General features: G+C 45.5%; 7 protein-coding genes and 1 non-coding gene across 8 annotated transcripts, besides 2 other annotated features; 5 read left to right on the top strand and 3 right to left on the bottom strand.

Annotated features, from left to right (window-relative positions):
• Positions 1-2,967, top strand: An05g01980 (uncharacterized protein; the record flags this gene model as incomplete). The annotated part of the gene is given in 1 exon segment (XM_059747943.1): positions 1-2,967. A coding segment is annotated over 1 exon segment (2,967 nt), but the record flags the coding sequence as incomplete, so codon positions are not given.
• Positions 18-3,036: a mobile genetic element (Title: probable transposon Tndm1 without LTR -Aspergillus niger).
• A 1-nt stretch (position 3,037) lies between these two features.
• Positions 3,038-3,188: a mobile genetic element (Title: probable transposon 160bp LTR (Tndm1-LTR) -Aspergillus niger).
• A 2,414-nt stretch (positions 3,189-5,602) lies between these two features.
• On the top strand, positions 5,603-6,592 carry An05g01960 (uncharacterized protein; the record flags this gene model as incomplete). Its single annotated transcript, XM_001390729.1, has 2 exons — positions 5,603-6,271; positions 6,335-6,592. The coding sequence occupies 2 exons, from the start codon at positions 5,603-5,605 to the stop codon at positions 6,590-6,592; spliced, it is 927 nt and encodes a 308-aa protein (XP_001390766.1).
• An 82-nt stretch (positions 6,593-6,674) lies between these two features.
• On the bottom strand, positions 6,675-6,763 carry tRNA-Tyr (GTA). Its single transcript has one exon. It is a non-coding gene; the product is annotated as a tRNA-Tyr (tRNA).
• A 772-nt stretch (positions 6,764-7,535) lies between these two features.
• Positions 7,536-8,267, bottom strand: An05g01940 (uncharacterized protein; the record flags this gene model as incomplete). The annotated part of the gene is made up of 3 exons (XM_059747942.1): positions 7,536-7,954; positions 8,010-8,079; positions 8,151-8,267. The coding sequence occupies 3 exons, from the start codon at positions 8,265-8,267 to the stop codon at positions 7,536-7,538; spliced, it is 606 nt and encodes a 201-aa protein (XP_059606089.1).
• A 54-nt stretch (positions 8,268-8,321) lies between these two features.
• Positions 8,322-8,766, top strand: An05g01930 (hypothetical protein; the record flags this gene model as incomplete). The annotated part of the gene is made up of 2 exons (XM_059747941.1): positions 8,322-8,372; positions 8,422-8,766. The coding sequence occupies 2 exons, from the start codon at positions 8,322-8,324 to the stop codon at positions 8,764-8,766; spliced, it is 396 nt and encodes a 131-aa protein (XP_059606088.1).
• A 62-nt stretch (positions 8,767-8,828) lies between these two features.
• An05g01920 (hypothetical protein) lies at positions 8,829-10,466 on the bottom strand (the record flags this gene model as incomplete). Its single annotated transcript, XM_059747940.1, has 8 exons — positions 8,829-8,965; positions 9,139-9,326; positions 9,511-9,579; positions 9,673-9,794; positions 9,886-9,929; positions 9,983-10,071; positions 10,255-10,407; positions 10,450-10,466. 8 exons carry the CDS (start codon positions 10,464-10,466, stop codon positions 8,829-8,831), a joined length of 819 nt encoding a protein of 272 aa, XP_059606087.1.
• A 107-nt stretch (positions 10,467-10,573) lies between these two features.
• On the top strand, positions 10,574-11,938 carry An05g01910 (uncharacterized protein; the record flags this gene model as incomplete). Its single annotated transcript, XM_059747939.1, has 3 exons — positions 10,574-10,621; positions 10,688-11,378; positions 11,445-11,938. The coding sequence occupies 3 exons, from the start codon at positions 10,574-10,576 to the stop codon at positions 11,936-11,938; spliced, it is 1,233 nt and encodes a 410-aa protein (XP_059606086.1).
• A 499-nt stretch (positions 11,939-12,437) lies between these two features.
• Positions 12,438-13,899, top strand: An05g01900 (uncharacterized protein; the record flags this gene model as incomplete). Its single annotated transcript, XM_059747938.1, has 5 exons — positions 12,438-12,479; positions 12,620-12,807; positions 12,964-13,241; positions 13,292-13,579; positions 13,655-13,899. The coding sequence occupies 5 exons, from the start codon at positions 12,438-12,440 to the stop codon at positions 13,897-13,899; spliced, it is 1,041 nt and encodes a 346-aa protein (XP_059606085.1).
• Positions 13,900-14,213: the final 314 nt, after the last annotated feature.

The following is a 14,213-nucleotide window of genomic DNA, read 5'->3' as shown; positions in this document are numbered from 1 at the left end:
TGCTTTTCGTCAGGACAAAAGTACCCTGACCTAGCGCTAGCGGCAGTGGACCCCCTACTCTTGCACCGGCGATACGGGCACGCAGGATTCCGCCGAATCGCTACCACTGCAAAGGATCATCAAATTGAACTCGAACACAGGGACACCCTAGAGTGCGAAGCATGCTCGCTAGGCAAGGCCACACGCCTCGTTTCAAGGGACCCAATCCCAAAGACTAATGATCCAACACAGCTCTGGCATGCAGACATCCAAAAGGTGACCCCGATTGGTCATGGCGGATTCAACTACTTTCTACTCATGGTCAACAACGCTACTCGCTTAGTGAGGACGGCCATGCTTAAACACAAAGATGACGCCTCCGACGAGCTGATCAGGATGAATATGGAACACAAGAATATGGTCGGCCGATACGTGGCCACCTGGCACCTAGATGGTGGCCGCGAGTTCAACCGCTTTAGGAAATGGGCGAATCATGCAGAGCGAGGCATTCAAATCAAAATATCACCTCCTCGAACACCCGAAGCCAACGGCCTAGCTGAACGATACGGCGGCTTGCTCAACCGAATGAGCAGGGTCATGATACTAGATGCTGGCCTCCCTGCTCACCTCTGGCCGTACGCTGTACGCCTCTCAGCGCAGATCCTGAATCGCCTCGTCCCCTACCACAGCGCTGTCAGGAAGACCCCCGTGTTCCTATACAGATCCCACTACAACCTCCCGAATCCTAACGCGTCACTAGACTTCCTACGCGTATTCGGATGTCGTGCCTACCAACACATTCCCGCAGGAAGATCGAGTCGCATCCCAGAAAATGGGACCTCGTGCAAAAGTCGGATACTTCGTCGGTTTCGATGGGGGACAACGGACACGTTTACTACGTGTGGGATCCTATATCTGATAAAATTAAACGATCACGAGACGTTAAATTCAACGAAGATCGAACCTACAAGGATGACAAGGAGGATCCCGGTGGAGTTCCTACACGCGAACCTGACCCTAAAGGACCAACACCAGCTGGCCCAGGTGCCGCGCTCAAGTTAGACAACGCGTTCCTGCACCAAACAACCAATATATCANGATAACACGAGGGCCCTGATTGAGCAACCGGACCCTGAAGAAGACGTCATCCGAGGCAGAATCCACACCATATCTGCCTCCGCAGAGCCTCCACCTACACGCTCGATCGAGAATGCCACAGAATACGAGGCATCCTCAACGAAATACGCCGCGCAGGACTACCGCCTGCCGGACCCTACTGAGCCAGAAGAACAACCCATACTGAGGCGCTCCGCAAGGACCACTAAAGGCAAATCATCAACATGGCCAGATTACCAACAACTGGCCACGGTTGACCGGGTGACCCTACCCCACCTCAAACAACACGAAGTGGTCGTTCCGAACACCTACAGCGAAGCGATGAAGTCCCCGCTGGCACCATACTGGAAAGATGCTATGGATACACAGATCGATAAGATACAGAATATGGGCACCTACGAGATCGTGAACCGACCTCCAACCGCTCGCGCAATCCCAGGCAAGTGGGTGTACGACCTCAAGGTCAACACTGACGGATTCGTCACCCAATTCCGTGCTAGATGGGTAGTCTGCGGCAACCGCCAGATACCAGGCATCGATTACGACGAATCGTTCGCTCCTGTCGCCAGCGAAGCGGCCCTGAAGCTATTCATGACGAACGTCGCTATAAAAGATCTTGAATGGGAACAATGTGATATAGTATCTGCTTATCTACACGCGCAGATACAGGGCAAACGCGTGTTCATGAAACAACCTACCGGATACCATGAAGGACCACCGGATCAGGTGTGCCTATTAAAGATGGCCCTCTACGGCCTCCGCCAGGCGGCCCACCTCTGGCACCAAACGTTTGACGAAACACTTAAAAGAATCGGTTTCGAACCACTGAGGGAGGATCCCTGCGTATACAAAAAGGGTGATATCTGGTTGATTATTTATGTTGACGACTCCGCTATCGCTGGCCCCAGGAAGGAAGACCTAGCCGAGGTCAAACAACACCTAAACAAGGCATTTGGCCTGAAGGAAATGGGGGAACCAAAGGTTCTACTAGGATGCAACGTTCAACGTGACTACCAAGCAGGCACGATATCACTATCCCAACCAACGTACGTGGAGGAGTGCCTCAATGCAGCGAACCTAGGATCCTGCACCCCCTCCGCCATTCCGATGACCGTTGCCTACAAAAAGTCAGATCGCTCGAATATGACTACCGAAAACGTCAACCTAGCCGAATATCAAAGCCTTGTAGGGCGTTTGAACTGGCTAACCACAAAGACCCGCCCCGATATACGTCATGCAACGTTTAGACTTCAAAGGCGCATGAACACTCCCACTACGGCCGACGCTAAAGCATTGAAAATTGTATACAGATATCTGAAAAGGTCCATCCCGTACGGGATCACCCTCGCCACTGACCATACCAAAGGCATCGAAGTCTTCGTAGATGCCGCCCACGCTGACCACGAAGACGGCAAATCAACGGAGGGATACGTCATCTTCTACGCTGGCGGCCCAATCAGCTGGTCATCCAGGAAGCAATCGCTAGTTGCACCGTCATCTACGGTAGCAGAATACTGCGCGTTTGACTCCGCCGCCAAAGAAGCCTTGTATATAAAGAAATTGGTTGAAGCGTTTGACCTCAAGGCCTCCGTTGACGGCAGGATACCCTTGTACACCGACGCCGCCAACTCCCTACGGATCCTGAACCACGGAGGCTACACCAGGTCCACTAGATGGCTCGATAATCGTTACCTATTCGTAGCCGATCTGATCACGAAGAACGCTATCACCATTCAACACATCCCAGGGACCACCAACCCGGCGGACGGCCTCACCAAGCCGCTTGATAACGAATCGTTCAAAGCGTTCAGGCACCTCCTCGGAATGACCCCCATCTCCTCCCCGAACCTGCATCCAGGGAACACCGGTTGAGATAGCCGTTCCTTCCTATCTAGGCAATGCCTAGAGCCTCGTTACGAACGCTCCCTCGCCTAGGGGGCCGTGTTGGAACGTAATCTCAGTAGATTACTAGTAGTCGAGGTCACGTGACCCGAACTCCGTAACTTCAACTGCTCCTCCGAGCGCGCCTAGATAGCGAAGAATCAAGCGTTTTCAACGACTTCAGTATTGACCTAAAACGTCGTTTCAACATATTATTATAAAAAATTTTAAATAAAAATATAATAACATAATATCTGCTTACCTACACGCGCAGATACAGGAAAAACGCGTATTTATAAAATAATTTATAAAATATTATAAAGAACTACTAGATTAAATCTATCTTTTAAAATTAATTCTTTATAATTTCTGCCAGACAGTTTATCTTTGATATTAAATATTTAATAAAATATTAAAAAAAATCAGTTTTAAACTACTGAAGAAAAACCCCTGCGTTTATAAAAAAAAATAATATTTAATTAATTATTTATATTAATAATTTTATTATTACTGGCTTCAGAAAGAAAGACACAGCCGAAGTTAAATAATATTTAAATAAAATATTTAATTTAAAAAAAATAAGAGAATTAAAGATTCTACTAAAATATAATATTTAATATAATTACTAAGTAAGCACGATATTACTATTCTAATTAATATATATAAAAAAATATTTTAAAATAATAAATCTAGAATCTTATATTTTCTCTACTATTTTAATAATTATTATCTACAAAAAATCAGATTACTCAAATATAACTATTAAAAACATTAATCTAGCCAAATATCAAAATTTTATAAAATATTTAAATTGGTTGACTACAAAAACCCGTCTTAATATATATTATATAATATTTAAACTTCAAAGATGCATGAATACTTCTATTATAATTAATATTAAAATATTAAAAATTATATATAAATATCTGAAAAAGTTTATTCCGTACGGGATTACTTTTATTATTAATTATATTAAAAATATTAAAATTTTTATAGATACCGCCCACGCTGACCACGAGAATAATAAATTAATGAAGAAATATATTATCTTCTATACTAATAGTTTAATTAACTAGTTATCCAGAAAGCAATTACTAATTATACTATTATTTATAATAGTAGAATATTATGTATTTAACTCCACTGCTAAAGAAGCCTTATATATAAAAAAATTAATTAAAATATTTAATCTTAAGATCTCTGATAATAATAGAATATCTTTGTATACTAATATTACTAATTCTCTACAGATCTTGAACTACGGAGGCTATACCAAGTTTATTAAATAATTTAATAATTATTATTTATTTATAGCTGATTTAATTATAAAAAATATTATCACCATTTAACACATTTTAGAAATTATTAATCCGGCAGACAGTTTTACTAAACTACTTAATAATAAATTATTTAAAATATTTAGATATTTTTTTAAAATAACTTCCATCTTCTTTCCGGTGTTGTATCTAGGAAATACTAGCTGAGATAATTACTTTTTTTTATTTAAATAATAGCTAGAATTTTATTACAAACGCTCCCTTGCCTAGGAGGCCGTATTAGAATATAATCTTAGTAGATTACTAATAGTCAAGATTATATAATCTGTAAATTCTGTAATCTCAACTGCTTCTTCCGAGCGCGCCTAGATAGAAGAATCAAGCATTTATTACGACTTCAATATTGACCTAAAACGTCGTTTCAACAGATTATTATCACCATCAAACACGCTGTAAATTGCAGTTGATTACAAGAAGATCAGGTGACCTGTCTGTTCAGTCATCAGATCTCGAATACGTTACGCGAGTTAGCTACACCGAGTCAGTTATCTTTCCGTGACTCTCTACCGAGGCAGAGTAAATAAAATCCTTCCATAATCCGTCCTGAACGCTATCGTATCGTCAGGCGGCTCTTGCTTTCCTCGCTTAAGGCGCGCGGGTGGCGATGCTCTATGGGGCAAAAAAAGTGGCACTCTGTTGTGGAAATGGTAGCTGAAAAGGTAACAGCTGCAGGGAGATACCAACCCATGTGTTATGCTTGGGAACTGCTGTACAGAGTAAAGTCGGAAGAACCACTAAGGAAACATGAGTGTGTGGGGACTACAAGTGGATACTACTTTGTGTCATGCCAAAAACCATTGGTCGGTTCGTGTAGCCTTTCATTCAGCCGCATATCAAGCTTCATCTGCCCAACCCGACAGTGTGCCAGTGCGCCCCTTCATTCCCTCCGTCCCTAAATACTCACCAATCACACACGCGCTGTGTCGTAAGCCCTCAATGTCTTTTGGGGCCAAAAACAAGGGAAACACGTCAATTTGAGGCCGAATTTCTGTTGAAATGATGTTTTAGGTTGATATTAAAGTTGTAAGAATTACTTGCCTCTGGCTATTTAGGTGTGCTCGAAAGGAGTGGATTAGATTAAAGAGTTTTCAGGTTATCTGATCTTGACTACTAGTATTCTACTGGTATTATGTTCCAACAATTTCTCCACTATCTGTATTGAGTCAGCGAAAGCATACAAGAGGCTGACAGGGATGAGTATAAAGTAACTCAATTCCCACATGCCATAAGCTTCTTAGACTCTCTCCCTTCGGTGTCAGTTATATCTCATTCTTTTAAATTTACTGAACATGGAAACCTTGCGGGGCGCTATTTATGGCTTCCCCCGACCCCCACCACGCATCCGCACCAAGCCACTCCAAGTGATCTGTGTAGGCCTACCACGGTCAGGAACCGAAAGTCTCAGCCGCGCGCTCACCCAACTGGGCTTCAAAACCTACCACGGCTGGGACATAGTCTTCGACGAACCGCCATATGCCCAGGGCTGGGCGCAGCTATCCGAGCGAAAATATTCTGGCACGCAAGGGGCAGGCACTGCCCCAATCAGTCGCGATGAGTTCGATGCCCTGCTGGGGCATTGTGATGCAGTGGTGGACACGGCAGCCGCCATGTTCAGCGTGGAAATGATCCAGGCGTATCCAGAGGCCAAGGTGATTTTGAATACGCGGCAGGACGTAGATGCCTGGCACCGCAGCGCCATGAAGACATTAGTTGCAGAGGGTGAAGACCAGTGGATGGTATGGTTTTTGCACATCTTCACGGCGGATATGTACTGGCTGTGGAGATTGTATTATACGTTCGGGTATCCCGGCATGTTTCGTGGGCGGACGACCAAGGAGGGGCTTACGAAACATGGGAAGCGGGTATATCAGGAGCATGGGTTGATGATTCGAGGGTTGGTGCCGGAGGAGAGGCTTCTGGAATGGGATGTTGAAGATGGATGGGGTCCTTTGTGTGAGGTAAGTCAAGCTTGGGGGTGTTGATGCTTGGAAGAGTGTCACGGTTGACGTTGTGGACTACAGTTTCTGGGCAAAGATATCCCCGATGAGCCGTTCCCAAACACGAATAATCCGGCAGCTTTTCGGAAGCATATCGAAGATCTGGTGCATCCGAGAGCTAAACAGAGTCTGTATAATTTTGCATGCTGTGCTACTTCAGCGGGCGTGTTGGTAACTGCTATTGTGTTGGGGGTGAAGAAGAGACAACTATGGCAAATGTTGATCTCGGAGATACCGGTAGTTATGGGGCAATGCTTGGAATCATTATCACGTTCCAAGTAGTTAGTTAGGTGCAGGTGCAGGTTAAAAGGGCCTCTCTTATGACTGCGAAGCCAAGATGAAAAATAGAAAAAAAAAGATTAGTTCCCCCGAACCAGAATCGAACTGGTGACTTTTCGGTTACAATCATACCCATTACAGCCGAACGCCATGAACCAACTAGACCATCGGGGGTCTTTGATGGAGGAGGAGTCAGGGTTTTGACTACATATCCCTTTCGCTGTAACTACACCAACTTGGCATCTAGAGTTACCGCAATTGGGTTATATAGTCGAGTCGTTTAACTGTCCTCCCCAGTTATAGCCACAAATCTGAAAACCTTGTGTGCCCATATACAGGATGACCTGGAGGATTCTCGATTACTACTGTCGATTTTCAGGTGGACCATGCAATGTTGTTGTACCGAGTTCCTGTTAAAACTTTCTCAGCCACTGCTATATATATCAGATCGCGGATGGATGATGGCGATACCAATGCAGCACCGTCTGCCCGACTGCGCTGTAAAATATGTCAGATGGTGATAATATATCTATGAACAATACTAGCACCAGTATCTGTGTGCGTTAGTTCAATACAAGTGAGCTAGGCAGAGAAACTCTGCTATGTGCACTTTGAAGGGTAGCAAAGGAAAAAAGGAGCGTACTTGAAAGATACCGGGCCGGCTATTCAATCATGTTCAGACCAACAGTGCCCCGAGCAGTGATGATTTACTTCGAGAAAGTAGGGAAATAATCTACGCGCAATTTTGGCTAGACCCAGCACCGTCTCTCTTCCTTTTCTATCGTATGCGAACGAAAACGTTAATCCTGAAATGATATGGAAGTACTGACAATGAAAAGAAAAGATACTCTCTTGTAAAATGCATTGTCTTGAAAGACGGTGAATTTCTAAGCCCATAACAAGTATCACCATCCACCTCCGACACACCAACAGCAAACCCAGAATGTTAACTCCTTCGAATCCCATTCTGCACGAAAGGCTTCATACTAGAAAAGGCATATCTAGCAATGAGCCACTTTCCATTATTCCTTCTCAAGATGAACAATTCCTGATTCGCATGTGACTCAGACTCCTGGGTGGCAAGTATCGTCTTCGTTCCCTCAGCCGTCGTCCTGGCGAAAGCCCACTCCGGAGACATGATAACTATCTCCTCAATCTGGAAATTGATAACGAGCTGGATGGTTGCAAAGATTCGTGTATATGAGTCGCGTAGAGCCTCTGTCCCTGTACTGGCCGAGAAATGCGGCGGCATGATGACTCCATCTTCTGTGTAAAGGGCAACTGCTTCGTCCACATTCCGGCTTTTCAGAGCTTCGCCGTAAGCATGGAGGAGGGTAGAGATTTCTTCGGTGTCGGTGGAAGGCACTGCAATTGAGTCAGACTTTGCCGTATAAAGGACTTGTATCCATCATGGGTGCACCTACTGATGAGTTGCCGATTCCTGGGGTATCGGGAAAGGGCTTGAAGGCCGAGTTCTTTCGAATGACTGTCTGATGACGCCAGTCAATCAAGTTACAAGTACCCTGATAGCGTTAATGACTGACTGCCTGGCATTATATACGGCCTTCCTGTCCAAGAATGGGTACCCCCACCTATCAAGGTGGGGGTGTGAAATCTCATGAAGTATAGATTCAAGTCTCGCTGCAAGAGCTACCTGGGTCTCGTTGAAGATGCGCATGGTTGCAGATGATGTGTTAAGCAAGGCACAAATCATAACTGGGTGTGCTTGGAGATGGTGGAATCTCGGTCATCCTGGGGTCAAGCTACACAGTACCTCCGACCGGTAATCTAGTGCGGGAGTACGTATTACAGTCTTGTTGGTGGTATGTCAGTTAGCTTTACGACTAAGGTACTCAATAAGAAGCCTTGCTGATGGGATAGTGTATAGCTGGTATGACCCACAATCTCCAGTGATAAGATTCGGCGGGTCTAGTGACTTGGTGGGCTACAGAATATCTGCCTGCCACGCGCATTGTCGCTCCACCTCACCCGCAAAACTTGGAATGCTGCCCCCAAGAGAAATTTATGAAGTACGCCATGAGGCTAGCGACACAAATGCCGTACGGTACGAATGGTCCGAACTCGGTAGTATAAGCTCAGAGCAGTGTCCACAGAATATCAAGAGTGGGGTGCCTTTGCTTGTTGGTCAGCCAGCGGAAACTCATGTAGAAACTTAACCACAAAGCTCAGATTCAGACAATTACCAGCTCCCAATCTTTCTATGGCATTTACACCTCTTCTAAGCTTCATAACACGCCACTTGGGCATCAATAGCCCCCGCACCGGTTAACAGAATGTGGTTGCCCAATGTTATCCAATAGAGCATCAAATCAAGACGATTCTTGTACAACCTGTTGAGAGCCACATCTGGTAGATCTGCAACTTGAAAGGTAGGAAGTAAGTACTGGAGTACTGCATTATGACGGGTCGTTCAGGACTTCCCCGATTTGCTCACCCGTCGGTAAGACCACGGGCTATTTTTGGGCGTCACTATCAACCTCAGCGCATGGTTTCGGATTATCAGCCATGGGGACACACAGGAGCCTTACGAGTAGTCGATATCATTCCCAGGCCCAGGCCCATCACCTTTCGTCTCTGGCCATTGACGTTCAGGAGCACATATCTAAAACCGTCTTTTTCACGGAAAACCCGAAAAACAGCAGCAAACAAGTAATGTATACCACTGTAGAGTACAAATCCCGTCCCGGTTATACTTTCAGTTGACGACGGAATTAGCCTGCTTCTCTAGGGACATGGAAGACATCATTTCCTAGGCCACCCTGACCGGGCACAAGTCCACTTGCGTTGGCCTCTAAGACAAGTTTAGTCCATGAGCAGGATGTCGTGTCTTCCGACACTTCGAAACCCCAACTATCACGGTCCACATTGTTTTCAATGCCATAGGCAAATTTTTATGGTACCTTCGCTTTCCGCTCGGTTGGACTGCCGTGCCGTGGCCAGGTGTTAACTGTCTCTGTGCCTTGAGGAATCTCCGGACCATTGCAATTGATGAATCGATATCCGACGGCTATTTAGTTTAGTCACTTGGCCGTGTGAATGAACTCCGTTCGTAGATATATCACCTGAACCAGTAGTACCGTAGTCCACGGAAATAACAATTTTGGGGCCTTGCATGGTGAGCTTGGAGATGGTTGTTGAACTGAGAGGTGAGAATGTCACTTAGGTATAGGATAGCAATATCACGCTCGGGTTCGGAAAAACTTCGGCCATGAATTCTCTAGAGCGAAAGATCTTTCACAAGAGGCAGGGATGACACTATCCCAGCGATGCTTTACTTTCCTGAACCCTAATGTCCTTCCTAATTTGACTGGATGGTTCACTGGGACGGTAACAAGCTTTGAAGCGGCGATGGCTCTTCTTGTTTATTATTACCTTTGTTTGTTCCGTGCTTCCTTTCTCCTGTTGCGAACGCAGCTTTCGGGTGATCACTGTTCGCACCAGTCCGAACGCCAGAGGGAGCACTGCCCAGATTTAGACTTGGGCAGAGAAAGTGATGAAGCCTTGAAAGCAAATCATGCGAAAAAACCAGTACCGAAAATTATGTCTTTTGTCCATTTTTCGTCTTATTTTTGTGGATCAAAGATCCCGCCAGTTTATGTAATGTGTACTAGCCTAGCTTTGTTTTGTGGTGATTGGTAACTTACTCTGCATGGTACTTTCTCAGGGGTCTGAGGGTGTATGTTGAAAGAATGGTGTGTGTGTGTGTGTGTGTGTAAACCAGATCTACGGCTACGGCAGCTTTGCCACGCCTAAGAGCAATTGGCTCCCGCAGAGGATGCTGGTAAGGCCATACCTCGCTCTACAATAAAGGAGACGGACAAAGAACCCTTTCAACCTACCAAAAGACCTGACTCATCTCTACCCCCCTCTTACCTTCTCCTACTGATAACTTGAAATAACTTTTCTCTTCCAAATTTCTGGCCACTTTACCTCCTGGCAGCAGCTCGTTTACCTTCTTTCACCATGCCGAAGAAACAGTCAACATCCTCTAAAATGGAAACGATAGCAAAGGTTTGGCTCTCCATCCAGTTTGCCCCTGCCCAATCTAACACGTCGGGCTACTATTGCGGTATCTAGAACGATGCTCCAGCTAGCCACCAGTCTACCTCCGGACGCAAAGAAAACAGAGAGCCCCGCGCAAGGACCCGAAGCAGCAGCCCAGTTCGAAGCGAAAAGACGGAATCAACTACATTGTTACCAGGCGTAAAACCGGTATCGGAGATTGTGGAACAAACTCAGGATCCAGAAAAAGAGACATTGATACTGCCGGAAAAGGGCCCAACTCCACAGATCACCGTTGAGGATTTCAATAACAAATACGTGGAAAGGAGCCTCAACTTTTACGATTTACACAGTACCCGAGCCATCGACTATGAGCAGACGTATCCGAGACGGTGGCCAGAAGAGATTCAGCACGCCTTTGGCATGGCTCTTGACTGGGCACGTAATTACGCCGAACGTAAACATGCCAATCTTTCCATGGAGCAGAAGAGAGACCTTGTCTCTAGCCTTGATGGATACTGCATCCAGAATAACTTCGATACCATCGTATCTAGTCTTCCCCGAAGCTTGCATAATATGTGTCTAACACAATTGGTCTATCTTTTGCTTGTCAAAGAATGCATTTCCAGGTTTTTTACGAATCCTTTCTGGTACCTCGTTCCGGATCCTGAGCGTGGGGGCGATGCGGACGATAAGGGGAAGTTGCCAACAAACGCACCGGTATTTGGAGCACAGATATTCAATCTTTATGAGAGAATGCGCGAATGTAAGGAAACTTAGGTACCCCTTTCAGATCCTGAGCTTTGCCACTCATAGCTGATCTTTCCATTAGCTGATCCAGCGGCTGCCCAACTTTGGCGCTTATGGACCACTCGTTTTTCTCACCCAGATCACAAATTCGGATATGACATGATCGCTCATCGAGACTCCGTGGCTGACAGAATATGCGAGGAGATCTTGGGTCAAGAGCCAGTAAAATCGCTCCTCAGAAGTACTGATAAAAGTGTTCTGGATAGAGCCCGTATCGACCTGCAAAAGTTCTTCAGGCCAGCCGCTGAACTCTCGGTGAAAATTTCATGCCAACTTCAGTATTTGGAATTTAGATTTCTCAATACCCTAGATCCTGTCTTTCATCACCCTTCGGCGGAGATAGATTTGGCCGAGGATTACGGAGGCGCTACGAAGGAACCTTGTTTTGATGGCCGCCGTATCCTCTTCTTGGAGTTTCCTGCCATGTATGTTTGCGGAGATTCTAGGGATCCCTTTTATAGAGGTGTCCAAAGGAAAGCTGTTGTTTATGTTGAGGATGTGGTCAGAAATAGTTAGATTAGCTCTTGCTTGACCACTGGTTTATGTTGTTTTCTTAACCAGTCCCGTGGTCGCGGTCTGTTCGGGGTTTCTACTCTTTTTGTTATGTTTCTGTTTACCCGGGGTAGACAAAGGGTGAAGAAAAGTAGAAAATATGTCATATTGGGGTCTACTCGGCCTAGATAGTACTAGTTATTTGATATTTGTTACTCAAGAATATGATTGGCAGCATTTTCCTGCACGGACTTAGTATTGCAGCTATTTATAGTGTGGCCTGTAACGGCACCGGGTCTGGCAGATATAGGCAACTACCATTGTCCTGTGACAAAGGAAAAGTATAAAGGAGCTATGCAGCTCATCTTTTCACTGCGAGTCCGGTGACATATAATACTGACTCTTTTTCTATCATATCGGCCTTGGATTGAAGAATTTAGGTAAACCTGAATATTGCTTTATTCCTTACCAAAATCTTTGCTGCTTCCCCTTTCCGCATCATCTCAGGCCCCTTCCTTCCTCCATGGCGGGTAAACAGTTGAGAGCCTCTGCCAAGAGCAAGAAGGTAGGTAAGATGAAAAAATACATCTATTATATTCACCTCTTAGTTGGAGTCCGGCCACACCAACACACATTGCTGATATGTTCTCTAGAAAGCCCCAGATTCGCCCCCCTCGACATCCAGACCAAAGGACATCATGAAAGTCCCCAACAAAAGCCAAAAGCTCCAGCCCGGGCCGCAATAAGAATAGAGGTTCAGCTAAACCGTTGACAAATGCTAATCGAGACTCGATTGCTGCAGAGCGAGTTCGGGCCCTGGAGGAAGAAACCAAGACTCTGAAAGAACGATACAAGGCTCTGAAGACCGTCTTCTTCGAGGATAACAACAACATGTACGCCGACCGATACCTCAAGGCAGATAATGAAGTAAAGAGGCGAGAGGTCCAATAGACGTCATGCGTTCCGCACCAATGGTCGGATGCTATCGACGATGTCTTTATCTCCGCCGAAAACTGGGCAGGCAATCACATCAATGATGACACTAGTAGGCTCTCCCCTCAGCAGAAGAAGGAGCTTATTTCTCGACTAGACGGTTACTGCGTACAGGATGAGTTTGATGTCATTGCCTCCAGTCTCCCCAAAATTCCACGTGACGTCTCTCTAGAAACAATGGTGAAGCTTCTTCTTGTCAAAGAGTGCATTTCCCGATTCTTCACGAATCCCTTTTGGTATCTTGTCCCGAATCCTGGTACTAAAGAGAACCCGAAGATGGATACAACTGGCTTTGGAGCCCAGGTCTTTGCTCTTTATGAGAATATTCGCGCCTGTGATACATCCCCTCTAAAATACATAGCAGGAACTGATATGTGACTATAGCTGACCCATCTGCTGCCCACCCCTGGAGGTTATGGACGACCCGTTTTTCCAACCCAAGCGACGAGTTCGGCAAAGCTATGGTCGCTCAACGAAAGCGTATTGTCGATAAGATATGTGAGGATTTCTTGGATCAAGACCTGCTGAAGTTCCTTCTAAAGAATTCCGAGGAATCTGCTTTCCATGATGCCCTTGTTCACTTGCAGAAGTGCTTCAACGATGCCGCACAGACCTCTGTGATACTCGCATCGCATCTCAAATATCTAGAGCTGGAAACATTTCCCAGAATAGGTAGCGCGTATTCCTCAGACAAAACGAAGCTGGCTCATTACTATGATCCGGAATAGAGGGAACACCAACTTGAAGGTAGTCGCATTCTTTTCATTGATTTCCCTGCTGTTTATATTTGTGATGGTCGTAAGGATTCATCTTGCCGGACGCTTGGCCACCCAGCCGTTGTCTATGTTGAGGATAATGATGAGGATAGTGATGAGGATAGTGATGAGGATAGTGATGAGGATAGTGATGAGGATAGTGATGAGGATAGTGATGAGGATAGTGATGAGGATAGTGATGAGGATAATGATGTGGATGATTCCAACAGCTCTTGATTCGCGACTGGCAGTGGGAATTTGCCAACATTCTTCATCATATCTCTTGTGTTTCCTTCAATTCATCCCCGCTTATTTGCTTCACGCTTTATTTCTATTTTGTTTTGGGTTGTCTCTACTTGTTGATTATTACTTGATTAGATTGCCTGATTCGACTTCTGGGCACGTGTACTGGACGTAGTTGTTCTGGCAGGGGACAGGCCTAATAGGGCGGGTAGCTTGACCTATGCTTGTCAACAATTCTAGAGGGAGAACATCGCCGCAGTCCATAGTGGTCTAGGATGCAATATTATCTCAAGTTTGGATTGACCACC

The sequence above is a fragment of the Aspergillus niger genome, assembly GCF_000002855.4.
Source record: "Aspergillus niger supercontig An05".
NCBI lineage: Eukaryota > Fungi > Ascomycota > Eurotiomycetes > Eurotiales > Aspergillaceae > Aspergillus > Aspergillus niger.
This window is presented reverse-complemented; position numbering and strand designations above follow the sequence as displayed.